Source organism: Balaenoptera physalus (genome assembly GCF_965194825.1).
Source record: "Balaenoptera physalus genome assembly, chromosome: 15".
NCBI classification, from domain to species: Eukaryota; Metazoa; Chordata; class Mammalia; order Artiodactyla; family Balaenopteridae; genus Balaenoptera; species Balaenoptera physalus.
This window is the reverse complement of record NC_138894.1, coordinates 75,424,066-75,450,184: the sequence shown is the minus strand read 5'-3', so window position 1 is coordinate 75,450,184 and position 26,119 is coordinate 75,424,066. Positions and strand designations below refer to the sequence as shown.

The following is a 26,119-nucleotide window of genomic DNA, read 5'->3' as shown; positions in this document are numbered from 1 at the left end:
TTTGGAGGGGGATCCCACAGGAAAGTTGGTTGGGCCCCTAGTGATAAAGCTCTTTCATTTTTATAATAGTCCCTTCTTACCCAGGATTCTAAGGCACTAGAAAACCTGGTGGGGTGGGGGTGAAGGGGCATCTCCATCTGCAGGCAGTACCAGACAGTACTCAGAACCACCCTCTGAGCTCTTCTGACTCCCAGAACTCTGCTGAGACCGGCCTCTCTCTGCCCTCCTCCACTTGGGGTGATTTTCTCTAAGACGCTCACTTTCTCTCCGTGCAATCCAGTTTCCTTTGGGTGTCCCTTGTCCCTTAAATATATCTGCATATATATAAACCCTAATTGAGGACAGGGTTCAAAGTTCTTTCTCACGGGGTTCACGGGCCCCATGAAAACTGGAGGATAAGAAGACACCTATTTAAGTGTTCTAAACATTCCGTTACTCTTTTAGAGGCTCATGGAAGAGATATGGGAAAGTGGCATCCAACTCCACAAGCTGGTCTATTCACGTCCCAGTTCCAGCTCAGCCAGAACACTTACTCCACTTGCTATTGATTGGTTGCAATTTTCCTTGGTTGGTAGAAAGCTTAGAATCATATTTGTGACTTATCCCTAGCAAACCATAGGACCTTACACCATGCATTTTACATACAATACTGCTGCTTTTATCTTATCTTTCCCACTCTTGGTTTTCTGTTGTGCTCTTTTTCTCTGTACATATTTTTAATTTATCCTACTGCATGTATTTACATAAGTTACTTTAAATCCCTTCTTCTGGAATAAAGCAGGGTATAAATAAATGGTCATTAACAAAAGAATGTGATGAGGATCCGTTTCTTCACCTCTAAAGGCCCTAAGATGAACTGGTGGCAATAAGAGTCTATGAAAACTACTCCAGACAGGATCACCATTATAGCTTGTCACCTGTTCTGTGTTCACCACCAATCCACAAGCTAAATCTTGAAATGGAGAGAAAGCTAGAAAAAAAGGGATCAGGAAATCCTATCTCTGTAAGTCAACTGAACCATCATAAAGCACTTAATTGGATAATGCTTTTTCCCCAAAAAAGCTATGATTTCTGTTCTCGACATTTATGTTGTAACACATGCATATTTATGCATCTCAGTTCACATGCACTGAGAGGGAGTATATCACAATTGTTGAGTGCAGACTCTGGCACTAGATGCCTGGGTTTGAATCCCAGATCTGCCATTTACTTGGGGCTAGGTATTTAACCATTCTGTGCTTCAATAAATTTCACCTACAAAGTAGAGATAATAATAGTACCTAGGGCTTCCCTGGTGGCGCAGTGGTTAAGAATCCGCCTGCCAATGCAGGGGACACGGGTTCGTGTCCCGGTCCGGGAAGATCCCACATGCCGCGGAGCGGCTAGGCCCGTGAGCCACAACTACTGAGCCTGCGCGTCTGGAGCCTGTGCTCCGCAACGGGAGAGGCCCGCGCACCGCGATGAAGAGTGGCCCCCGCTCGCCGCAACTGGAGAAAGCCCTCGCACAGAAACGAAGACCCAACACAGCCAAAAATAAATAAATAAATAAATAAATATTTAAAAAAAAAAAAATAGTATCTACCTCACAGGGCTGGTGTAAGGATTAAATAAAATATGTACTATAACATTTAAAACAGTGCCAGAGAACATACAGGGATCTCAAAAATGTTAGCTATCATTAGTGATATGTGAGTGGGAGAAGCACTACCTTGAGCTTGAGACAGCATCTTGTTTGTGAGTTTCTGGACAAACACCTGAGGAATGAGTGAAGACTTTTGGTCTGACCACTTCTGAGAACAGGCCAAAAACTCTGGCTTACCTAGATCCTTTGCGTGGCTACTCTTCCCCCTGCTTTTCTAGAGGCAGAATTCTGTGGTGGAAAGAAGAGGTGGGCAACCAACCTTCCTGAGCCTCCGCGTTTCTTTGTCCCTCTCTTCTACATACCAGATTCGGTGGGAGCTGCAGGCACAAAGATAAATTGGGTTTACCGTGTAGGAGCTCACGGTCGAGTGCAGGAGATAAATGCAAAAACAATTACAAGGTAGGATGATTAAGCAATATATAATGAATGTATTTTTCTTGTTGTTGTTCAAAATGCACTGTGGAAAAGCAGTATCCACAGAACGGAAGATGTAAGATATATGAAAGCACTCTATAGAAGGCAGACAACGGTACCCACGTAAAATATTATTGCTGACCCTCCCAGGGCCCACTTTAACTTATTTCATCCAGGGACACTTGGGCAACCAACCTTGTGGAACCGTAGGGTATAAAACCCCTTACATGCAACGTCAAACTGTTCCAGCAGAGTAACGCCTTCTTGCTTTCCAAACGTGTAAACCCAGTTTCAAACATGGGTAACGCAGTCCGCATTTCCCGCTTACCGGGAACGAGGAATTGCTTGCAAACCAGGGACTACAACCAAGAAAAGAAAAGCAAGGCGGGAAGAGCACAACCACGTCTGCTGAGCGCCCCGGGCCCGGGCAGCTGGTAAGTGGGAAGGTCAGCACTGCCTACGCGCGCTCTGCGTAATGGGCGCTTCCCCAGCGCAGCAAACCCTGGGAGCCTCAGGGGCGCCGCCTGCGCAGCCGCGAAGATTCGGCGCAGTAGAAGTGGCGAGAAAGGGCGACGCACCTGCGCGAAGGCGGTGGCGCGGCGGCGGCGGCGGCGGCGGCGGCGGCGGCGGGAGAACCTAGTCCAGTGCGATTGCGCGGAGGCCGCGGGCGAGGCGGGGCCGCGAAGGAGTGCGCCTGCGTGGAGGGCTGCGTGGCGCGGTGGCGGGGAAGGGCGGTGGGAAGTGAGTGGCGGTGCGGGAGGGGCCGTCGGCGGCGCTGGTGAGCTTTGCGGAGTTGGGCGGTGCCGAGGAGGAGGAGGAGGAGGAGGAGGAGGAGGTGGTGGGGGCTGGGTCTGACGCGGCCCGGTTCTTGGGGGCTCCACTTGTTTATTTATTTCTCGTGGGTACCTCCAAGTGTTTGCGCGTTCCACTGCTTGGTGGGAAGGGGGTGGGGGGAGGGCCCGGGGGAAGGGGGAGTTGGAACCGGGGTCGAAACGCCGCCTGATTTGTAGGTGAGGGAACGCCGAGCGGTCGCCGCAGCGTCCGCCGTCGAGAAGCCCTTGTTCCCGCTGCTGGAAAGGATCGTCTGGTGCCGACAAGATGGCGGACGGGGAGCTGAACGTGGATAGTCTCATCACCCGACTGCTGGAGGGTGAGTCGGGGCCGGCCGGCCGCGGGGAGGGGGCGCCACCCTCAGCCCTCCTTGTCCCTCCGCCGCCGCAGCCCGAGGGGACCCCCCTTCCCGCCCCGAGGCTGCCGCCGAGAAGGGGGCGAAGAAGCTGGTGGGCCGGGGGGAGCGGCCTCCGGGAACACGGCCGAGGGGAGGCTGGGCGTCAGGGGCTGTCCGCGCGGGCAAGTAGTGCCCCCGCGGACCTTCGGGGACCCGCACGGCGGCATGCCGGCGAGGGTGCCGGGTGACCCTTCGCGAGGAGGGTGCTGGGATGCGTGCTCCGGGGCATTGTACGCCCGTGGGACGTGTATTTCTTCTCTGTTCTCTTTGTGCCTTGCCCTTGGATGCCTCTGTTTCTTGTTACCGGAGTGAATTAAAAAAATTTTTCTCCTTGAGACGACTGTTTGATCTGTTCGGCATTTTTACATGATGCTACAGGACAAACTCTATTCAAGGAGAAGATAACGTGAGCGGGAGTTGAGTCCCACCCATGTATTATTTAGTTTTAAAGCATAGTAAGCCAAAAGTCTTTGATCGAGCTGAAGATGCACGCAAGAAATATGTAGACACGTTTGCTGAAGTGGTTGGTTTTCGGGTTTGAGATTTTTAGCAGATTTGAGCAGGATTTAATTTCTGCACAAACTTAGAAAAGGTCGATTGTAAAGCCTCTCTTGTGTTTAAAAGATATTTACAAGTCTTCGCAGCTTTTGAAGTTTCTGGGCCCTTCTGTTTTTAATTGGATAGTTTTATGTTAGGGTCGGGGATTGAGGGAAAGGGAAGAGATGGAGAGGCCAGGATATTATTCAAAGTCAGGCTCTGTCTTCTGCCAGTGAATCCCTTTACCCTAAAATTTGCGTCATCACTAGCTGCTTTGTGAGTGTGTAGGAAAGAAATTACGCCATTTAAAAAAAAAAATTATTGTTCTCTCTGTCAGAAACCGTGGAAGGATTACATATCCATTGTTACTGGCTTTCAAATTTCCTGAAGATAATTGTTTGCCACAGTGAAACAGTATGTACTTACATTTGGAAAATCATCACAGAAGATTGTGTGATTGGGGGGCGGAAGGGAGGGCACTAGTTCCTTTTTTCAGCCAAAGTGTCGGTATTTTATCAGTTCTCTGTGTACCCGTTGTGTAACAAACTACAGTATACTTGCTCCAGATGTGAAAGCCTTCCAGCAGTCTAAGACTGAGTCTCTTAAGACTGAATAAGAAGCAAAGTTTTACCAGGAACTCTTGTTTGCTTTTTCCTTTACTATGAAGTTATTCTTGGGAGGCCCCCTGGTGCCTGCAGTCAGTGTTCACTGTTTAAGACTTTGTGGACTCTTAACAGATGTGAACATCTTACTGGGTCTGTGAGACATTTGCTTTGAAAAAGTGTATGTATTTTTTGTAATTACGCATTGTTGTAAGACAGAAGTGTAGCTATTTAAAAATTTTAATATCTTGTTAACTTTGGGGGAAGTTTATGCTCACCATGAACTTGGCTTGTAAATTTAAATATTTAAAAATCTGATGCTTGTATCTGAATTTCTTTATTTTTATCTTACATAAACCTACATATTTATATACTATATAGGCATAAAACACAGCAGACTTAGGTGTTTTTAAATCTTTGATATGGGATCTTTTAAGTCAGATGCACCTTTTTAACATTATAGGTAATTAAGAATCTTCACTAGTGGATTGTTCAAGGTTGTTAGAGAAAAGATATGGTGAGGAAAATAGGCTAAGTGATTCTGTTTGTTTCTGTGAATTCAAATTACATACGTGTTCGGTTCTGGTTTTGGATGATTATTTTCCAGACTTTTTCCCCTTTTAAATTAGCAAGCATTTATTGACCTGCTTTGTGCCAGTCACCAGGAATCCAAAAATAAGACACAATCTCTTCACTCAGGGAACTCCAAATCTAAACAAGTGACTTTCAGGCTTTTTCAGCCCGCTCTCTGACAGTAAAGAGTATCATTACTTGCTTCTTAATCCCGGGAAGTATGTTTAGTTTTGACCGTGCCTCCCTGGGATTCTTAAATTCTCCTCTTCTTCTTCCCTTTTCCAAAATCTAGACCTGTCCAAAGACATCCAAACAGACTTGGATTTTCTAATAAGTAATTGTTTTTAATCTTCAAGTAAGAATTCTTTTGTCTGTCTTGATTTTCAGTGATGTTACATGCTAATTAAATTTAACTCAAATTCAAGTAAAGCTGCTTAGCAGAATAGCTATAGTTAGGTTTTTTGCTTGTTTGTTTTTAGTATTAAATGAAAGTATTGTACAAGGGAGGGGAAATCAGCAGGACTTGATCTCATTTTAAAATGTTGACTGTAGTTCCATAACATATTCTTGATTTTTTTATTACATCAGATTGCCAGTCGGCTATAACCCTTTTAGTAACTTTTATTACCAATCAGCTATAACACTTTTAGTAATTTTATGAGTTTCTTTGTGTTTAGGTGGCCAAATGATGTTCATTTCCAAAGTGCCTTTTACATTTAAATTTTTTGTTATTATTTAATGCAAAACAGTATACTAATTTATTGTTTGGATAGTGCATGTTCCTTCAGTATATTTTCTTGAGTTAAGTTTTACTTACCACAAAGCCAAAGATGCCTACCATTCTATCCCCTTTAGTGATCCTGCTACCACATTCTTGTAGTTTATCATAGTGCTTTTGACTGGTTGTTGAAATTGAAGCTAGTTCCTATGGGTATCCTGGAAAATCCAGTAAAAGCTTTTTACTTTGATCAGCAGTTCCAGAAGGAGTTAGGATGGCAGTGGGAGTATAGAGAAATCACCTGGGGAGCTTTATTCAGACTATAAATGTTGAATTTATTTTGGAGGACTTGGAAAAAGGTTGAGTAGAATCTGCTTGTTTGGGAAGAGGGTTGTGTGGAAAACTGCTACCCGATGGTTGAGATTGTGCCAGCTCCGTTCCCAACCACAGACTGTTCACAACAGTTTTATTGAGATACAATTCACATACCATACAATTTCACCTATTGGAAGTGTATAATTGAGTGGTTTTTAGTTGTGCAACCATCAGTCACCACAATCAACTTTAGAAAGTTTTCACCACCACCACCCTCAAACACAACCCTGTTTTCACTAGCCAACAAATCCCTTTTCCCTTCACCACTCCTCCCAGCACTAGGCTACCCCTGAGCTACTTTCTGTCTATAGATTTTGCCTGTTCTGGACATTTCATCTGAATGAAATCATACATTATGTGGTCTCTTGTGATTGGCTTTTTTTAACGTTTTGAAAGTTCATCTATGTTGTAGCATGTGTCAGTATTTCATTCCTTTTATGGCTGAATAATATTTCATTGTATGAATATACCACGTTTTATTTGTCCATTTATCACTTGATGGACATTTGAGTTGTTTCCCCTTTTTGGCTGTTGTGAATAATACTGCTATGAATGTTCATGTACAAGTGTTTGTGTGGGCATATGTTTTCATTTCCCTTGGGTATATAGCTGGGAGTGAAATTGCTAGGTCAAATGGTAAGTCTGTTTAACTTTTTGAGGAACTGCCAGACTGCTTAAAGCCTCTTTTCCAATTAAATTGTTTAATTATGACCCAGCAGTCTAAAGATTAGGCAGTTTGAAGGAAGTGCTAGTTGATCTTGGCAACCTCAACTTCTGCAGGGATAGTGTTGTTGTGTAGACCCAAGGCCAGGTCTGTTAGAAAGAGCAGGTTGAGGAATAGGGGAGATGGCCTGAGGGATACTTTCTCTCTTCTCGTGCTTCTTTTTAGATGAGACGCTAGAGAAGGCATAAAGATGGTACATTGTTCAGAGATTAAGGGATTAGGTTGGTTGGTTGCTTGCTTGGTTTTCCTGTCACTTAGTTCCAGCAGGTGAGGGAAATTTTGACAGTTTGAACAAGTAGTCCAGAGTATTTTTATTTTATTCAAAAATACAGAGCTGGAGCTTTTCTGGTAAATGTCTAAACCAAGATTAGGATTTATTGGGATTTAGAAATCTGTTTACATTTGAGTCTAGAGACAGGATTATATTAAGGTTTAGGATTAGTGAGGAAGACAGTAAATTTTATCAAGTAGGTTTTTTTCATCTGATGTCTTATTATCTACATTTATCATTTAACAGTATCCATTCCAATAGTATACGTTCTCAAACAACTCTAACAGGTAAAATAACGTCAGTGTTAAGAATGTCAAGATATTTAGAAATAATGAAAATCTCAGTTTCAGAAACAACCTTGATCCTGGAAACCTTGGGCTATAGGGATGCAAGAAGAAATGGTTTGTAAATGTCAGTAGGCTTAGCAGTGGTGTGGTGGTGGAGGATAGGGATTCCCAGTTCAATCTTCTAGGATTTAATTTTGAGTGAATACAAATTTATACCCTCAGGCAGCAATCACTGCTCCTCTAGCAGCTGTAAGTAGCCATTTCAAGGCTTATTCTTTCTGGGAAAATAGAGGATCAGTGAAGATAGGAAGCAGAAAGAGATTAAGGTTACAGCTCTTCTTTCTTTTTGTAAACCCTCCACCTTCCCCCAAGATTGAATATGATTACCTTTGAAGTCTTGGTTATTGGTAGGTGAAACGCAGGGTTTTTTTTTACACCTCATTCTCTGAAATACACTGTACCTCAGAGATTTTCCATCTTTTAGATAAAATGAAAATGCTTTAATGGAAATTAAGCCTTTATTCTACAATTAGAAGTAAGGGACTAAAAATGCAGAAACTCATTCTGAAGTTAAGTAAGTACAAATAACTAGTAGCCAGTCTTTTCCTAGTTTAATGGAGGAATTCAGTTCCTGGTCTGGGTGGGTACTTGTCATGCAGTAGAAAAAGTAGTAAAAGGACAGGGACAATTGTCCTTTAATCTGCCTACCCACTATTCACATGTATAGCAAAGTGATTTATGAGGACATACATAACCTTCCTAATAGTCACTGACCTCAGGGCTCTCCCTTCCCAAATTTACCCACATCTGTGCAAAGACAAATAGAGGTATTTACGTAATCTGGTGGGAGTGTTGCCTTTGGGTCTTGATATATGCTGGCACTGTGTAATTTGGAGGTTTTGACACAGTTTATTTCCCTATAAAGGAATTTAATCCTTAAAATGTTCATCAGACTATGCCTGAGTTCCCATCTAGTCAATTACCAAACTATTGATCAAAACATTTTCTTGCTTTGAGTGCTTGTCTAACACCATGTTAACTTTTGCCTTAATCCTACCTACTATTTTCAAGATTCAGAGAAATCAAAAGTTACTTTTCATATTAAAAGAAATTTAAGGACATCTATTATATAGCTTTCTCTAATATTTAGCAGTTATTATGGCTCTTTTTTATTTTAAATAGTAAACTGAGAGGGAAACTTTATAGGTACTTGTAGGTTCATCTGTGTTGTTTGAATATGTATCAAATAATTGAGCCAAAGTAGTGAAAGAAAATGACCAGGCTTCTGGAGTGAAAGTGAGAGAAAGATCTAAGTTATATAATGACAGAAAGGAACATATTTTATGAACATCAGACCTTAACTGCAATAGTTATGTGAATCCTGAAGGATAACAGATATGTAAGCAATTAAGTGTTTATTCTAGGTACTTAAGTAAGTATTGATATAGTGGGGGACCATGTTTATACTCGCTAAAGGTACAGGTTCTGCATGTATTATAATTTCAGCTCTTCCTCAGTTTCTTCTGCATTTTGAGGATGATAATAGACCTGCTTCATAATGTATCTATAACAATTAAACTGGTAGAACGCTTAGAACATAATAAAAGCTCAGAAAATGTTAGCTACTGTTATTGTTTAGTATAAACCTGAGTATAAAGTAATAGAGGGCTTCTTATGCTGCTGAGCCCTGGACCCTCCTCAAAGGAGTTTTTGAGAAGGCTATTTCTTGTGGGGATCTAACAGATGTGCCCTGCACATTGTTTGTTGCATACAACCACTCATACATAGTATGTATGTATAAAATATTTCTTTCCTATTCCCATTATTCAGAATTTATAATCTGGTTTGACGTATTAATGTTGGTGCTGAGGGGGAGAGATATTTTTAGGCAGAATTAAATGGTGAAAGGTGATTTAAGGAGATTTGGTATATGCTTTCTTTTGGCTAGGGACTAGAGAGCAGTGGATTTCAAACTTTGAATCTTGGGACTACTTTATACTCATAAAAATAATTGAGGACAATAACTTTGATTTGTATGAGTTATTTATTAGTACTGTGTTAGAAATTAAAACTAAGAATTTAAAAATACTCTTTAATTCATGTAAAATAACGATAACCTATTCATTTTACAAAATCAGAGTTTGTTTTCTACAACAAAAATAATAGTGATAAGCACATGTCTTTAATGTCTGGTTTTGTAGAAGACAGCAGAATTCTCATATCTGCTTTGCGTCAGTTTGTTTTGATACCTTGTTTTGGTTGAAGTATATGAAGAAAATCTGTATTCTTACAGATACGAAGTTGTAAAAGGAAGGATTATTTCAATAGCCTTTTTAGATAATGGTGGATATTCTTTAATATTATACCAGAAATCGACAAATGGTAATTTCTTAAAGGTTAGTTGTAATGTAGAATCTGAAATATTGTTCTCTTACATTAAAATCCATTGATCTATCTTGCATTTTAAATGGATCTTACAAATGACTTTGTAACATGCACTGGTCATTTTGAAAATACTGGTTAAACTGATTTATGCAGATGTTCAAATGTTGACACATTTTATACAACATCAAAAAATTCACATTTGTTAATATTACAGCAAGGTATCAGAAGAGTCCGTAAGTATGAAGAAGCTGTCAAATTCATGGTGTTGGATACAAGGTTTCCAAAATTTTAATTTTCACGAGCAACAAATACTGTCAGTTGTCTTCTTTGAAATGACAGGCTCACTTTGTTCATTTTCAAGAGTATCTGTTAAATATCTTAAGTGTGAATAACCATAGTTTGTCACTTGTGCTTTCCAGTAAAAGAGATGTTCTGTGAAAAAAAGTAGCTAGATCAGCTTGGAACTAAAACAGTCATATGAGTGCTTTTCTTGAAGACAACCATTGTACTTTGATATGCAACAGAAATGCTTCATGGATACTTTCCATTTCATCATGCAGAATATTAAAAAGGTGTATACTTGATGGTGGCGATGTAAGAAAATTGATTGTTTTTACTGATTAATCAAGGGCATTTTTAATTGAAACTGGACCTTTTTTGTTTCGCTGTGTGTGGCAATTTAGTGCCACTGATTTGGTTTCTGCTGAGGTGTAGGTGTTTTAGGTGTTTTAATCACCATTGCTTTTGCACCATGCAGATGTCAACACAGTGAAAAAGGGGATCACACTCCTGAGAACCACAGGACTAGGGCGCTCCCTTCTTCTGTTTCTGAAATGTCTAGTCCTCCCCTATATCTGTTAATTTTCTTCTTTACTCTTTTTTCATTATCTATTTGTTTACTAGTGTACCTGGAATGATTTTTTAACTTATGGCGATACACAGACCCCTCTGAGAAATCATGAAAGCCCTGGGCCTTCTCAGAAAAATATACATGTTTATGTGCATACACAGTATTACAGTTTGGGTTTTTATACAGAGCTCCTGAAGGCCATCTGTATGCTCAAATCACATTAAGCAGGCAAACTTAAGATAAATTGAAATTATGGCAGTTGCTTAATTCTTTCATTTAAAACCAAAATTCCCCATTCTAGCCAACTGTAAAAATTTTACTTTTTTTCCTTTTTTGTGGCTTAAAGTAGACTCATACTAAACATGGAGAAACTGCCGTTTCATCTTAGAAAAAAAATTTAGGAAATCTGGATTTATGTTAACTTTGCTGTTGATTAGTATGTAACCTTGAGTGAATCTTTTTGGTAAGGTAGAAGTTAAAATATTAAAGGTTAATGAAGATTACTAAGATTTCATGTGGCAGTTGTAATAGTGGAATTAGGTTTTTTTTTCCCCCTTGGCATTCTTTCTGTTTTAGAGAAGGCAGTTATTAGTAAGAACTTGCTGGAGAAAATAGCAGATGGTTATTGAAAGATAAAATATAGTGTACACACAACACAGACATGTATATCACACACCATTTGTAATTTAAAAAACAAACCTGCATTGAAAAGGTTTTTACATGAATATGAAATTTGAAAAATAATGATCGAGTATAATTTTTTGTAATCATGAGAAGAAGGGACTTCTTTTGGGGGAAGATAACATTTTGCTTAATTGAGGTTCAAAGTTAGTGTTCTGTATCATTAAAATCAACTGGAAGTGTTCATCTGTTAATACTGATCTATAATGAGATTTTATGTATTTCATCTTGGAAGGTGTCTTAACACAGATAGGTAGGTACTACTGAAACTCAATCCAAAAGCATGTGATTTTAGTTAAGTGATTTTAGTCATCACTTGGAAGGTATTTATAGAATTTTATTAGTCCTCTCTTAATATTTGCCTTTTATCATGTGATAACATTGCACATTAGTCAATTCCAGTGAGAGGTTAGGTGGACGCTCCTCACCTGCACAATTAAATGGATTTTGATTTATTTTGCACTAACACTGAGGTCTAAAGAATGCTGTTAGAACTGTGGTTTGAGCTTAGAAAATAGTGTCCAGTGCAAATCTGTGAGGGAATGAAGATCTCACTTGTTTTAACATTTGACAGCCCTGGAACTGTATAAAGCAACCTGACATTTGCTTGTGATTACAAGCAACATTAGTTGTCAAAGTGACTTAGCATAGTGTATGTTTCACACAAAAGTATTTTTTCACATTTTAATTTTAGGTTGAATTATTAAGAAACATTATCAGGTTTGCAGCAAGATCTAATTTATAAAACCTCAGTGCTCGATAGTAGTGATTGAGGGTGATTCTCACTCAGAAAAATTTCAATATTGGCTCTCAGCTCAAAAAAATCACAATAAAACTTTATCACTATTAAACCACTGAACTGCTGTGTGGTAGGGCAAGTCAGGATAGTCAGCTTTTGTTTCTGACAAACATTTGTGTAACTGACAATGGTTAAGTTCATGAGAACTAATGAAGTACACCATTGATACCACTACTTCAGTAGTATGATAGATTAAACTATTTTTCCACTGAGGGATTGCACCATAAGCTTTAAACACCTTCAGTTTTCACAAGCTTTATTAAATTGTCCAACTAAGTCTTTTCCTGCTCCATGAGTATTTTTACCTCCATCAGTGTTTTGGGTTTGTTTCTTTAGCTTCTTTGAAAGTATTCTTTTTATTTATTTTTTTAATTTATTTTTAGCTGTGTTGGGTCTTCGTTGCTGCGCACGGGCTTTCTCTAGTTACGGCGAGCGGGGGCTACTCTTTGCTGTGGTGCACGGGCTTCAGTAGTTGTGGCACACGGGCTCTAGAGCGCAGGCTCAGTAGCTGTGGCGCACAGGCTTAGTTGCTCCGCGGCATGTGGGGTCTTCCCAGACCAGGGCTCAAACCTGTGTCCCCTGCATTGGCAGGCGGATTCTTAACCACTGTGCCACCAAGGAAGTCCCTTCGGAAGTATTCTTGCCTGTGGTTGTCCCACACAGACTATTCATAGAGGCTAACTTTTCAGTCACTTCAAATTCAGTATTGGCTCCTCAAGTAAGCAAAAACTAAGTATTGGCAATATCTGTGAACTCATCAAGAGCCAAGGAAACCACTCAAAATCATTTTTGTTTTTTTAACTGATTATCAATGTTGCTTCCAGTGTCCTCAACCCTTCAAGAACTGTTTTTACGGAAAGACTAATAAATATATAGTCTTAAACAAGTTTATAGTCTCAGGGCATACTTCTTTGGCTTTTCCAAACAAATATGATTTAATTAACTCAACATTAGTAAATGGCTTTCCTCGCTTTCTAATACATGAACCAGTTGGAAGCTTACTTTCATTGCAGCCTCATTTTTATTTTTCTGAAGAAGTTCTGCTGTGATGAGATTCCATTTACAATTAAAAAAAATTTTTTTTGATTGTTACTTTCCTATGAGATGGGAGTGTTGTGATGAAGTGCTTAGTTTCCTAATGTGAACATACATTTTATTCTTTTAGCACAGCTATAATGTCATAAATACAATGCCTAGTCATCTAATTCAGTAACAAAATAATCCACACTCCACTGGGCCTTAGACCTTCATATTTCAATTTTCTTCCTTTGACATGATGAGTATGCACTGGTAATAAAAGTAAAATAAAATGTTGCAGCACAGCAGTAAGTAGACACGGAAGACACTGTTGAGTTATAACTGCATCTCTGCAATTTCTAGTACCCTGGGAAGCAGTGCGAAGCCATGAGGGTGCCCCATGTGGTCTCTATGGCAGCTACTCAACTCCACCATTATATTGTGAAAGTACCCATAGGTAATACATAAATGAATGAGAGTGGTTGTGTTCCAGTAAAACTTTACTTATGGACGCTGACATTTGAATTTCATATAATTTTTATGTGTCACAGAGTATTGTTCTTCCCCCGCCTCCCCCTCCAACTATTTTTAAAAGTATGAAAATTACTCTTAACTCACAGGTCACACAAAAACAGGGATTGGACCAAATTTGACCCTCAGGCCTTAGTGTTTTCCCCCTTTTCTGGTGTAAACATGATTGTGCAGAAAGATTATTTTATCGGGAGCCAGGAGACCTTGATGCTTCCACCTAAGTTGAATGACTCATTCGCTGAGATAACATAGGGGGTTAAGGCCAGTAGTGTCTAGTCCTTGGCAAGGTATTCCTCAAAATTCTTCATATAATCGTCTGACTTTCTAGTGTGTGGCCAATGATCATATTTTGTGTACTTCTCTGTTTTCACTTGAGCAGCCACTCCATTGTTGAAGAGCAGACAACACGGGAAATTTTTGAGGGTTTTGATCTTTAAGAAAAGGAAAGCACCAGTGTGTTCAGCAGTCACTCCTGGAGGCATAGGGGAATAGACTCCAAATAAGAAGTGGCAGTCTTACTGGACTAAAGAGGAGAGGTGGAAGTCTGGGGCAACTAAAGCAGTTGAAACTTAAGTCCAAAAGAGGAGAGAATCACATAGACTCTAACCTCAAAATCTGCAGTCAGGTCCCCCTAAAGTCATTGATTTCTAAGATACACACGTGCAAGGGAAGATTCTAAGTAAACCAGAAGAAAACAGTGTCTGGGAAGCTAAAGATATGAACAGAGATTCCAGCATCCCCCACAGTACCAACATGGCACAAGGTGAAGTTCAGTCTTTATGAAGTAAGAGAGGCCATATTATACCCTGAGTTTTCTCTTGAGACCCCCATCATGGCCACTCTCCAAGATTGAGGGCAAAATGAAATAGACCAGCCCTCAAGAAGATGTGGGTGAGGGGCTTCCCTGGTGGCACAGTGGTTAAGAATCTGCCTGCCAATGCAGGGGACACAGGTTCGAGCCCTGGTCCGGGAACATCCCACGTGCCGTAGAGCAACTAAGACTGTGTGCCACAACTACTGAAGCCCATGTGCCTAGAGCCCGTGCTCCGCAACAAGAGAAGCCACCGCAATGAGAAGCCCGCGCACCGCAACAGAGTAGCCCCCGCTCACCGCAACTAGAGAAAGCCTGAGTGCAGCAGCGAAGACCCAACACAGCCCAAAAAAAAAGAAAAAGAAAAAAAAAGAAAATGTGGGTGAGTCCTTGGTACTCTGTCTGCTGCTAAAGGAAGCAGCCCTCCATGGAGGAAGATGTCATATAGAACTAGTACAGTTTTTCATCCATAATCAAATATTTCATTGAGTGAAATACTACAGGAATGCTAACAGGATTAATGGACCAAAAATTCAAGAGGAGAAAAAGGTATAAATCCACAGAATTCACACATTAGAGTTATCACACAGACTTGAAGATAACTGATTTAATACGCTCAAGGTAAAGAGGAAAAGAAAAATTTTATCAGACCTGGAAACTGTACAACTAAAAAAATATATTAACTAAAATTAAGAATTTGGTAGTGCATTTACTAGCAAATTAGAAACAGCAAAATAGAGTAGTAGTAAACTAGGGGAAAAAAAGAGTTGAGTAGAAATTATGCAGTGCTGAGAGAGAAAAAATAGAGGGCAAGTACAGAAAGAAAGCAACAGAAGACAATGGAAGGGTTTAACATGTGTAATGGGATTCCCAGAAGGGCAAGAGATGTGGAATAGAGGATATATTAACCAAGAATTTTCCAAAATTGAGAAAGATACCAAAATAAGATTAAAGAAGCTCTGTGACTTCCAAGTGGGAAAAATGTAAATAAAATCATATTGAGACCCATCATGGACTTAACTCCTAAAATCAAAGAAAAAAAATTTTAAAAGCTCCCAAAGGAAATAAGTCATTACCCTCAGGACAATAATAAGAGTGATGGTTGATATATCACCTGAAACTACAGAAGCCAGAAATCAATAGAATGACCTCTTAAAGTGCTAAAAGAAAAAAAAAAGAATGCTAACCTAGAATTCTAAATCTAGTGAGCATGTGCTTCAAAAGTGAAGGCAAAATATAGATAGACTAAAACTAAGAAAATTTATTGGTAATAGATGGCACTAAAAAATGCTAAAGAAAATTCATGTTGAAAGAAAATGATCGTAGATAAAAGCACAGAACTGCAGAAAGAAATGAAAGATAGCAATAAAGATAAATGTGTATAAATATAAATTAAGACTGTTTAAAATAATGATTGTGACTTGTGGGGTTTTAAATATATGGGAGCAGTATATGACAACTGTAGAGCAAAAGTCTGGAGAGTGGTAAATCAGTCAAAAGTGCATATGTTATCTCTAGAGTAAGCGCCAAAAGAAAAAGAATATATAACTAAAGAGCTAATAGAGGAGAAAATGGAATAATAAAAGATAAGCAATTACTCCAAAGAAATGTAAGAAAAGAGAAAGGAATAAAAAACAGGTGAGACAAAGCAAACGACAGGATGGTGTACTTCAACTCAGCTTTCCCAATGATTATGGTAAATGTGAGAGGAGCAAACACTCCAGACAAAGCTCAGAAGACAGAACCATGTACTGTTTACAAGGGACATATTTTAAATTTAAGGGCACAGATGGGTAAGTAAAAGAATGAGGGGCTTCCCTGGTGGCGCAGTGGTTGAGAATCTGCCTGCCAATGCAGGGGACACAGGTTCGTGCCCTGGTCTGGGAAGATCCCACATGCCGCAGAGCAACTGGGCCCGTGAGCCACAACTACTGAGCCTGCGTGTCTGGAGCCTGTGCTCCGCAACAAGAGAGGCCGCGATAGTGAGAGGCCCGCGCACCGCGATGAAGAGTGGCCCCCGCTTGCCACAACTAGAGAAAGCCCTCGCACAGAAACGAAGACCCAACACAGCCAAAAATAAATAAATTAATTAATAAATTAAAAAAAAAAAAAAGAATGAGGAAAATACATTATGCACATACTAACCGAAAGAAACCTGAGTTGGCTATATATTTATGCCAGAAAAAGACTGTAAGGTAAGAAGAATCGCTAGAGGGAAAGAAGAGCATTGCACAATTAAAAGGAATAAATTCAACAGGATGATATAACAATCTTAAATTTTTTAAGTATTTAATAATATAGGTCAAAAACACAAAAAGGAAAAGTTGATAGAACCAAAAGTTTGAAATAGACAAAACTACAACCATAGTAGATTAACGCACCTTTCTCAGTAACTAATAAACAAGAAAAATATCAGCAAGGATCTAGAAGATTTAAACAACACAGTAAAATTGACCTAATTGATACACATGGAACGCTTTACCCAGCAACTGTAGGATATTACATACTTTTCAAGTATATATGGACACTTACTAAAATATACTGTACCATAGAGCAAATCTGAATTTGAAAGAAAAGAGAGATCTCAGATATGTTCTCTGAATTCATTGGTGATAAGCTAGAAATCAGTAGCAGATAACTGGAAAATCCTCAGGTATTTAGAAATTAAGTAATGTAAATACTTTCACATATTTTACTGGCTAAAGAAGAAATAACAGTGAAAATTATAAAATACATTGACCTAAATAATAGTGAAAATATGTGTTAAAACTTTTACAGTTGCAGCTAAAAGCAGTGCTTAGAGGGATACATATAGTTTTAAATGTATATATTAGAAAAAAAGGCTGAACATTAAACTATTTCAAGACAACAGAAGAATAAATTATAACCAAAAAAGGTAGAAGGAAAGATATAATAAAAATAAGAGCAGAAATCAAATAAAAAGGAGATGTATGATTTTTTTAAATGAAATCCTTGAAAAGATTGGTAAATTGATAGCCCCCAGAAAGACTGATAATGTAAAAAATTTTTTTAATTTACCAGTATCAAGAAAGATAGGAGATACCACTATTAAAGGAGACTAAAAAGATTGAACATATAATGCAATAATGTAATCCTGGATTGAATTCTGTACTGGGGAAGAATATGCTGTAAAAGACATGATGGAGACAGTTACTAAAATTGTAGTACATTCTTTTTTTTTATTTTTTTACTTTTTTATATATTTATTTATTTTTGGCTGCGTTGGGTCTTTGTTGCAGTGTGCAGGCTTCTCATTGCCTGGCTTCATTGCGGTGGCTTCTCTTGCTGCGGAGCACTGGCTCTAGGTGCATGGGCTTCAGTAGTTGTGGCACGTGGGCTCAGTAGTTGTGGCTATCAGGCTCTAGAGCGCAGGCTCAGTAGTTGTGGCGCAAGGGCTTAGTTGCTCCCCAGCATGTGGGATCTTTCCAGACCAGGGCTCGAACCCATGTCCCCTCCATTGGCAGGCAGATTTGCGCCACCAGGGAAGTCCCTTTAGTACATTCTTCAGATTAAAGATTTGTATCAATATTAAATTCCCTGAATCTGATAACTTGTATTGTGGCTGTATAAGAGATGCTATTAGGGAATAATACTGATGTATTAAGGGGTAAAAGAGCATGATGTATGCAGTCTATTCTCAAATGGTTCAGAGAAAAGTTTTAAATATATGTATTTTAAGCATAATAAGATTCTAAATAACAGTGCTAATAAATTTGATAATTTAGATGAAAAACTAACCTTGGCAAACTGACACAAGGAATAGAAAACCCGAATAGTCTTGTATCTGTTAAAGAAAATGAATTTGTACTTAGAATACTTTTCAAAAAGAAAATTCCAGACCCAGATGGTTTCACTGGTGGCCTAAACATTTAAAGAAGAAATTTTACCAGTTGTATAAAGTCTCATACAGAAAATAAAAAAAGAGGTAACACTTCCCAACTTGATTTCTTAAGCTAGCACAACCTTAATACCAAAATCTGACAAATAACAAGGAAAGGAAATTACTGGCCATTATCTCTCAGGAATATAGCCACAAAAATCCTGAGCAAAATATTAGCAAATTGAATCTTGCAATATACAAGAAAGATAATGTCATAATTTGGTGGGGCTTATTCTAGGAATCCAAGTTTAGCACAATCAGTATAAGTCATATTAACAGAAAAAAGGGGATGAAATTATGATTATCTCAATAAATGAGATAGTTTATTTGACAGAGTTTAAAGACTCTTCATGATAAAAGTTCTTAGCAAACTAGTCAAGTATGTACAAAATTATAGCTATCATACTTAATGGTGAAATAATTGAATGTTTTTCCCTCCAAGTTCAGGAACCAGACAGGGAAGACCATTAGCACCACTTCTATTCAACATTGTCCTGGAGGTCCTAGTCAATTCAGTGAGGAAGGAAAATAAAAGATGTAAAGATTGGAAAAGAAGTAGAACTGGCTTTTCACAGCTGACATGATTGTATATATTTGGAAACTACAAAGGAATGTATAAACTGTTAGAATAGGAAGTAAAGTCGGTTTTCAAAAATCCATTATTTCTATATGCTAATATTAAACAATTGGAAAATGAAATAAGAAAACACATTTACAGTAGCAGTGCCCCTCACCTCCCATCAATTTAATGAAAAATTTGCAGGACTGCCACACTAAAAACTGTAAAACAGTGCTGAGACAAACAAATGGCAACCTAAATAAAAGGAGAAATATTATGTTGTGGAATGGAAGACTCGGTATTGTTAAGATATCAATTCTCCCTAGACTTACATACTCATTCCCAGTTAAAACAAGTTGGGGGTGAAAGGGACAAGTCAGTTTTAAAACATATTTGAAAATGCAAAAGGACTAGATTAGCCCAGGAAATCTTAACAAAATGAGAATGATTATATTACCTGATACCAAGACTTTATTAAAAACTATAGTAATTAAGATAGCATAGTACTGGGACTTCCCTGGTGGTCAGTGGCTAAGACTCCGCACTCCCAAAGCAGGGGGCCTGGGTTTGATCCCTGGTCAGGAAACTAGGTCCCACATGCCACAACTAAAAAAAAAAAAAAAAAAATAGCATAGTACTGATGTAAAAATAAACAGGTTAACGGACTATGTAGAGTGTTTAGAAACAGACCCATTCATGTATGGTCACCTAATTTTTCTACCAAGTTAGCCCTGCAATTCAGTGGAGAAAGGATGATCTTTACAATAAATGGCGCTAAATCAGTTGGATATCTTTATGGATAAAAGTGAGCTCATACAACTTAACATCAAAAAAAAAAAACCCAATTAAAAAATGAGCAGAGGACCTGAATAGACATTTTTCCAAAGACGATATACAGATGGCCAACGGGCACGTGAAAAGATGCTCAACAGGCAGCCTTGATTTATTCCTTTTTATCAGTTGACTGATAAACTGAGACCCAACACAGCCAAATAAATGAATTAATTTAAAAAAATTTCATACCAAGATTAAGAATTGTTCCTGTTGCAGAGCATTGAATCTAAGCTAGTATTCTAGATACTTAGTGGAAGATACAAAGTTAGATGTCTTTTTTTCATCTTAAAAAAATTCACATGTTTATGGGAAGTAGGTAATTGATGTTTGAGAACTAGTACTAATGTAGAAGTTATGCTAAGTTCCTATAATAAAGGCAGTTCTGCTGATAATTGTTTTGAATTTCAGGGATGATCTTATTAACTGTCATATTTGCTTAAAACGCATTTCAACATTGCCTCTGTTTCCTCCTTGTTACTTATGTATTACTATACTTATGGAATATATACATGAATAAATAGGCTGTGGCGGTGGGGGGGGAGGATGACTTTTTTTTTTAAGCCTCTCGCAGCCTGACAAAGGAATCAGCAATTTTTAGCAAGAAATTCATGGACTTAATTGTAAATGGGAAGTGATAGGAGTATATAGAAGTATAGTCTCTGTTTCCTTTTTTAAATGAGATAGAATGGGAGCTAGCAGTATATTTAAAGAGAAAGAGCCAGTGGAGAAGGTAATGATGAGAGGAAATGATTGTTGAGTTCAGTAGGGCAAATAAGGAACTACCCATAGACCGTTCCTCCCCACTCCATCCCAGAAGTTACTGAGAACCATATTAATTAATGAGTTTTAGTCACTTGGGCTGTGAGGCTTTAAGTTGGCCACTGGAGAACAAAGAAGACCGCATTTCCATGGCAGCTGCTTTGAGGAGCGTCAGAAACCAGCAACAGTGGAGATAGAGAAAAGCCAGAGGTCATAGAATAACCTTACTGTCAGCCATAGGACACAACAAGATATCTGGTAGTTTGCTGCCTACGTGACTCTTCTGATCTTCAAAATATGGGCATGACTCCTTTTTAAGAATTATTATTTTATGGATAAATTTTAGAAAACTGACCATTTTATTTATTGTTTACCAGTACGAGGATGTCGTCCAGGAAAGATTGTGCAGATGACTGAAGCAGAAGTTCGGGGGTTATGTATCAAGTCTCGGGAGATCTTTCTCAGCCAGCCTATTCTTTTGGAATTGGAAGCGCCACTAAAAATTTGTGGTATGTAAATGGGTAAAGTTGGAAACAATCTGTTTTGAATCCTATATTTACATTGAAGATGATTGAGAAAACACCTAAAAATTTTTGTTAAAAAAAAGGATTGTTAGGTTTTATTACATTAAATTATAGAAATTGAGACTTGTATAAAATGACAAGTTAGAGACAAGAAGAACATGTTTGCTATATATACAACAGATTAAGAGATTGCTGTTCACACTATATAAAGCGTTCTTAGAAACAAGAAAAAGGTAATACAATAAAATTTAAGGGGTGGGGGCAGATTGTAGAAGAAATTCAAATGGCCAGTAAATGTAAGATCTCAGCCTCACCAGTAATCAGTGAAATGCAATTTAAAAACAAATCTGGAACTCTGATCAGATTGAAAAAAAAAATGTCAAAAATTGATATCCATTGTTGTCAAGGATCTGGAGAAAGGGCATTCCAGTACACTGGTTAGAAAAAACAGGTGTAGAATTTCGGAGGTCAGTACGGCAATATCCATGGTTTTCTAACTTAGATGTGGTCATTTTAATTTATTTTGAAGATTATATAACTTTATACAATTTGTATTTGATCTTTCAAGTCTTACGGTGGCTTTTGGCCAAAAACTAAAACTTTAACCTTAGTTAAAGTTAACCTTAGTTGAGTGATTGCATTTTTTTTTTTAACATCTTTATTGGCGTATAATTGCTTTACAATGGTGTGTTAGTTTCTGCTTTATAACAAAGTGAATCAGCTATACATATACATATATCCCCATATCTCCTCCCTCTTGCATCTGCCTCCCACCCTCCCTATCCCACCCCTCTAGCTGGTCACAAAGCACCGAGCTGATCTCTCTGTGCTGTGCAGCTGCTTCCCACTAGCTATCTGTTTTACATTTGGTAGTAGATATAAGTCAATGCCACTCTCTCACTTCGTCCCAGTTTGATTGCATTGTTAAAGCTAGAAAAACTGTTGGCACAGAAAGCATTTTTCTGTAGTTCACATAACATGGGAAGTGGTATAAATGATGTATTACACTGACTTTTGGTTTGATAGTGCAGTTTTTCCTCTAGTAGCTGTTAGTATTTGTCACTTAGCTTTTATGAACTTAACCATCAGCTTTTGTTCAATCAAGGATTATTTGCTATATGCAGACCTTTTCATTCCCCTGCATGTTTTTTAGTGATGCACATTCACACCGTGTAACCTGCAGGTGCGTAGTGTGCTCTTAAAATACTTTTTTTCCTCTTACGTGGCTTATTAAGTCATGTACTTGGTGTTCCTTTATATAGTGCGTAGCAATTAAGAGATATTAACTAAGTTAATGTTGAATAAATTAATTAGCTTAGAGTATCACCTGGAAGTAAGAGGTGGTAGTTGAAATTTTGTGGAAATGAAGCAAATTATAAGTCATCTTAAAATTAAAGAGTCATATTCTCAACAAGATACTCTAAAATGCTTTAATATAGAAATAATTTGAAGGTAGTAGAAGTTATTTATACTAAATATCTCTAAGTTTTTGCTGTTTGCTCACTACTAGGTATAAAAAAGTGGACCTAAGTTAAACTACCAGATAGTGTAACTGTATTAGCATAACAAATTACCCCAAAACTTCTTGGCTTAACGACATTAATTTATCATCTCATAGTTTCTGTGGGTTAAGAATTCAGGCACAGCTTAGCTGGGTCCTCTGGGTCTGAGTCTCTCACAGCCCATTAAGGTGTCATCTGGGCCTGCAGTCGTCTCAGGGCTCAATTGTGAAAGGATTCAGTTCCTCATGGGCCAGTGGACTGAGGACCTCAGTTCCTAATGAGTTGTTGACCAAAGACCTCCTTTAGTTCTTTACCAGATGTGCTTCTCCATTAGGTGGCTTCATCATCCAGCATGAGAGAAGGCAAGAGAGAGTGCAAGCAAGATGGGAAGTTACAATTTTTTGTAACTTAATCTCAGGAGTGAAAGCCCATCTCACTTTTGCTGTATCCTCTTTGTTAGAAGTAAGTCACTAGCTACAGCCCACATTCAAGAGAAGAGGATTACATAAGGGTATAAACATTCAGAATCATTTCATAGAAGCTGTGTACCACAGTAACCATAAATTTTCTAAAACTGTTTTTTTCTATTTTTAGGAGATATTCATGGACAGTATACAGATTTACTGCGATTATTTGAATATGGAGGTTTCCCCCCGGAAGCCAACTATCTTTTCTTAGGAGATTATGTGGACAGAGGAAAGCAGTCTTTGGAAACCATTTGTTTGCTGTTGGCCTATAAAATCAAATATCCCGAGAACTTCTTTCTCTTAAGAGGAAACCATGAGTGTGCTAGCATCAATCGCATTTATGGATTCTATGATGAATGTAAGTAAAAATAAAAGCTTATTTCTTATTAAAGGGAAAATTCCCTAATAATTTTCCATTTCAAAAGAGTTCCTTCAATTCAGAGTTTTAAAAAATATGGTCTATCAAACAGAAGCCCAAGAAGAAAGCCTTACATAGAAGAGGAACCTAAAACTGGGAAACATGTTATTAATTAAATTGGTTCCTGGGGATCTCCTTGGTCATGTTGTTTCAGGTTAATTGCAACTTACTCAGCTGAAAGGCCCTGTTATAATTAGTTTATATAGTAAAAATATCCAAGTGGAACAGAGGTCACTATAGACTGTAGCCTGTGGTTTTTCTAGTCTCCATTAAGGTTTTAGCTCTCAACTTTCTTGTGATATGACAGAAACTCTTATTGACCCTGTGTCACAAAAAATATTGAGAGGTTCTATGAAATTATTTAAAAGTTGAAGTTTATTAGAATTTTAATCTATGCCTATAAAACTAGAGAGATAAGGATACTGAATACTCTGGATGTCCTTATTTTGTTGTACTCTTTTTCATCAGTAAGAAATCACTGATTCACTGTTGTGTGGTAGTGTTTCCAAGTGTTATTACTGAATTACCCTACTACATTTGACTTCGGTCTTTTGCTTTTGTTAAGAGTATGGGAGTGAATGAACATGTTTGGTTAATTAAATTTAGAACCAATTAACAATGATTTTCAAATTGAATTTTTTTTTTAATGCTGAATTCTCCATTAGAATCTCTTTTTGCTTTTTTCCATCCTTAATTATGGTAGAGTCCTATTACAACCCCTACCTCCTTGATTCTTGTAATCGTTTATTTGACAAATGTTTGAGGATGTACTATATGCCAGTACTTTTCTAAATACTGGGAATGCAGCAGTGCTCACGAGAGATGATCTCTATTCTTATGGAGTTTACATTCTAGTGGGAGTGATTTTGTATTTGATTTTACATATTGCATTTTTATTTCTAACGTGTACTGTTATGGTTTCAGTTGTTTAAATCAGACCAGTAGACAGGAAGTGGATTGTAGTACATCAGGCTGCAACCACTTTTCTAAAGCTACTTCAGAAATAGAGGTATATTATTAAAGGATAAAACATGGACTTGACTATCCTCAAGGATAGAAATGACATCAAATGAAATGTATGTTGAGAGCAGCTTGTAAACACTTTGAGTTATACTTGTTCATTGAGGGGCAGGTTATGGCATAAAAGCGTAGGAAATTAGTGCTTTGTGTCTTTTTATCCCTCCCTTGGGTTAGTTGTTGCAACTTACTGCCAAATTCAGAAAAATCAAGTAACTCCAAAAAGGTGAACGTGCACTTGAGATTGTGCTTGTTGTAGCTCTTTATGCTAGACTCCAGGAAAATTATAGCCTTTGTGTCTCTACTTACACTTACTATGGTGCCAGGTAAAAATTTACTCAAAAGTGAATGCCAGTTAAGCACCTGGTAATTCTCCTTTCTTGGCAGTAAGTTTATGCTGTGTTACCAGTGCATTAGAGTTAAAACAGACAGTCTCTAGAGGCACCCTTTTCACTTCTGCTTACCTAACTTGGCTAGGTATTTAACATCTTGAATGGAAAAAGTAAACTAATAGTCTATTAGATTGTTTCAAAGTTGCTATGTTATAGTGACCTTAAAAGGCAAAAGTGTTTGATTTGTTTCATAAATCACCTGGCACTATATTTGTAGTCTCTGTAATTTTACTGAAGGTGCTGAATGTTTATTATATTTATTACCTTTTTGAAAGTATACAAGTCACACTCATTATAGAAAAAACAAGTGCTAAATAAACATAAAGAAAATTGGAATCATTCATAAGTCTGTTGCTGTTAGATAACTAATAAGAACAGTTTTAGATTTATTCTATTGCTTGTCCTTTTTATAGGCAAACGAAGGTTTAATATTAAATTATGGAAGACCTTCACTGATTGTTTCAACTGTCTGCCTATAGCTGCCATTGTGGATGAGAAGATCTTCTGTTGTCATGGAGGTAGACTAGTAAATTTGCCTTATGGGTTTTTCTTCTTTTTCTTCCATTATTTAGAAAAGGCCTATAATAATTGAAATGCTGTGGAAAAACAAAGCAGTGCTTATTTGAAAACTCAAGTGATTAAAACTGTTTTAAACATGGCTAAAATGTCTTAATAACTAGAAATTTGCAGTTATTTACATAATGAAAATGCAAATTTAGTACTTGTCTTTAAAGAATTTCACATATGAGGATAAACCAGAGTTTTTTGTTTTGTTTTGTTTTGTTTTGTTTTTTCAGAGTTTTGCTTGAAAAAAATGTCTTTCCTTTGCCTCAGTTTTGACAGAAGGATACCTCTACTATCAGTAAAAATGAGAGGATCATGACTATTTTCCCATCTATATTAAATACTTTTCATCAGAGTCCAAATATAATATTAAATATATTTATGTTATATAAATATATATTTATATTATATAAATATAACATATATATAATATTAAACTCAGTGTTTAATGTTGTCACATGCCAAGAGTTCTTGGCTTTATGTAATATGTCTGCTTTAGTCCTAAAAATAATTTTTTAGTAGAATGATAAATTATTCTGTATGACGTGTTAAATAAACTTGAATATATTAAAGTTCATTTGAAAAACTAACATGTTTCTAGCACTTGGCTGGATGCCGTGCAAATATATAGATAGTGTATGATCTGGTTATCTTGAGGCATTTAAAACCTATTGATAAAACATTTTCAAAACAGATAATTGAGTAATGAAAGGAATTTAATTATGTGTATTTGTTGA

General features: G+C 37.8%; 2 protein-coding genes across 20 annotated transcripts in view; one reads left to right on the top strand and one right to left on the bottom strand.

The window, feature by feature from the left end:
- LOC309643434 (uncharacterized protein) overlaps positions 1–2,728 on the bottom strand; it is a 113,287-nt gene extending 110,559 nt beyond the window's left edge. For 15 of the 17 annotated variants that reach the window (XR_014253755.1, XR_014253756.1, XR_014253757.1 and 12 more), the window contains exons 1-2: positions 2,252–2,728; positions 1,820–1,959 (exon numbers count right to left, since the gene is read on the bottom strand). Coding sequence is in view for 1 of the 17 variants with exons in the window: in XM_082426171.1 (XP_082282297.1) it covers positions 1,902–1,959; positions 2,252–2,373 (180 nt within the window). In the remaining 16 variants the exon portion in view is untranslated. The remainder of the gene's footprint in view (positions 1–1,819; positions 1,960–2,251) is intronic. The other 2 variants (XR_014253769.1, XM_082426171.1) reach the window with 2 other exon arrangements.
- The window catches only part of PPP1CB (protein phosphatase 1 catalytic subunit beta), a 36,797-nt gene continuing 13,401 nt past the window's right edge, over positions 2,724–26,119 (top strand). For 2 of the 3 annotated variants that reach the window (XR_014253752.1, XM_082426166.1), the window contains exons 1-5: positions 2,724–2,834; positions 3,067–3,206; positions 20,876–21,007; positions 23,119–23,349; positions 25,232–25,336. Coding sequence is in view for 2 of the 3 variants with exons in the window: in XM_082426166.1 (XP_082282292.1) it covers positions 3,155–3,206; positions 20,876–21,007; positions 23,119–23,349; positions 25,232–25,336 (520 nt within the window). In the remaining variant the exon portion in view is untranslated. Of the gene's footprint in view, positions 2,835–2,854; positions 2,959–3,066; positions 3,207–20,875; positions 21,008–23,118; positions 23,350–25,231; positions 25,337–26,119 lie in introns of those variants that run through there. The other variant, XM_082426167.1, reaches the window with a different exon arrangement.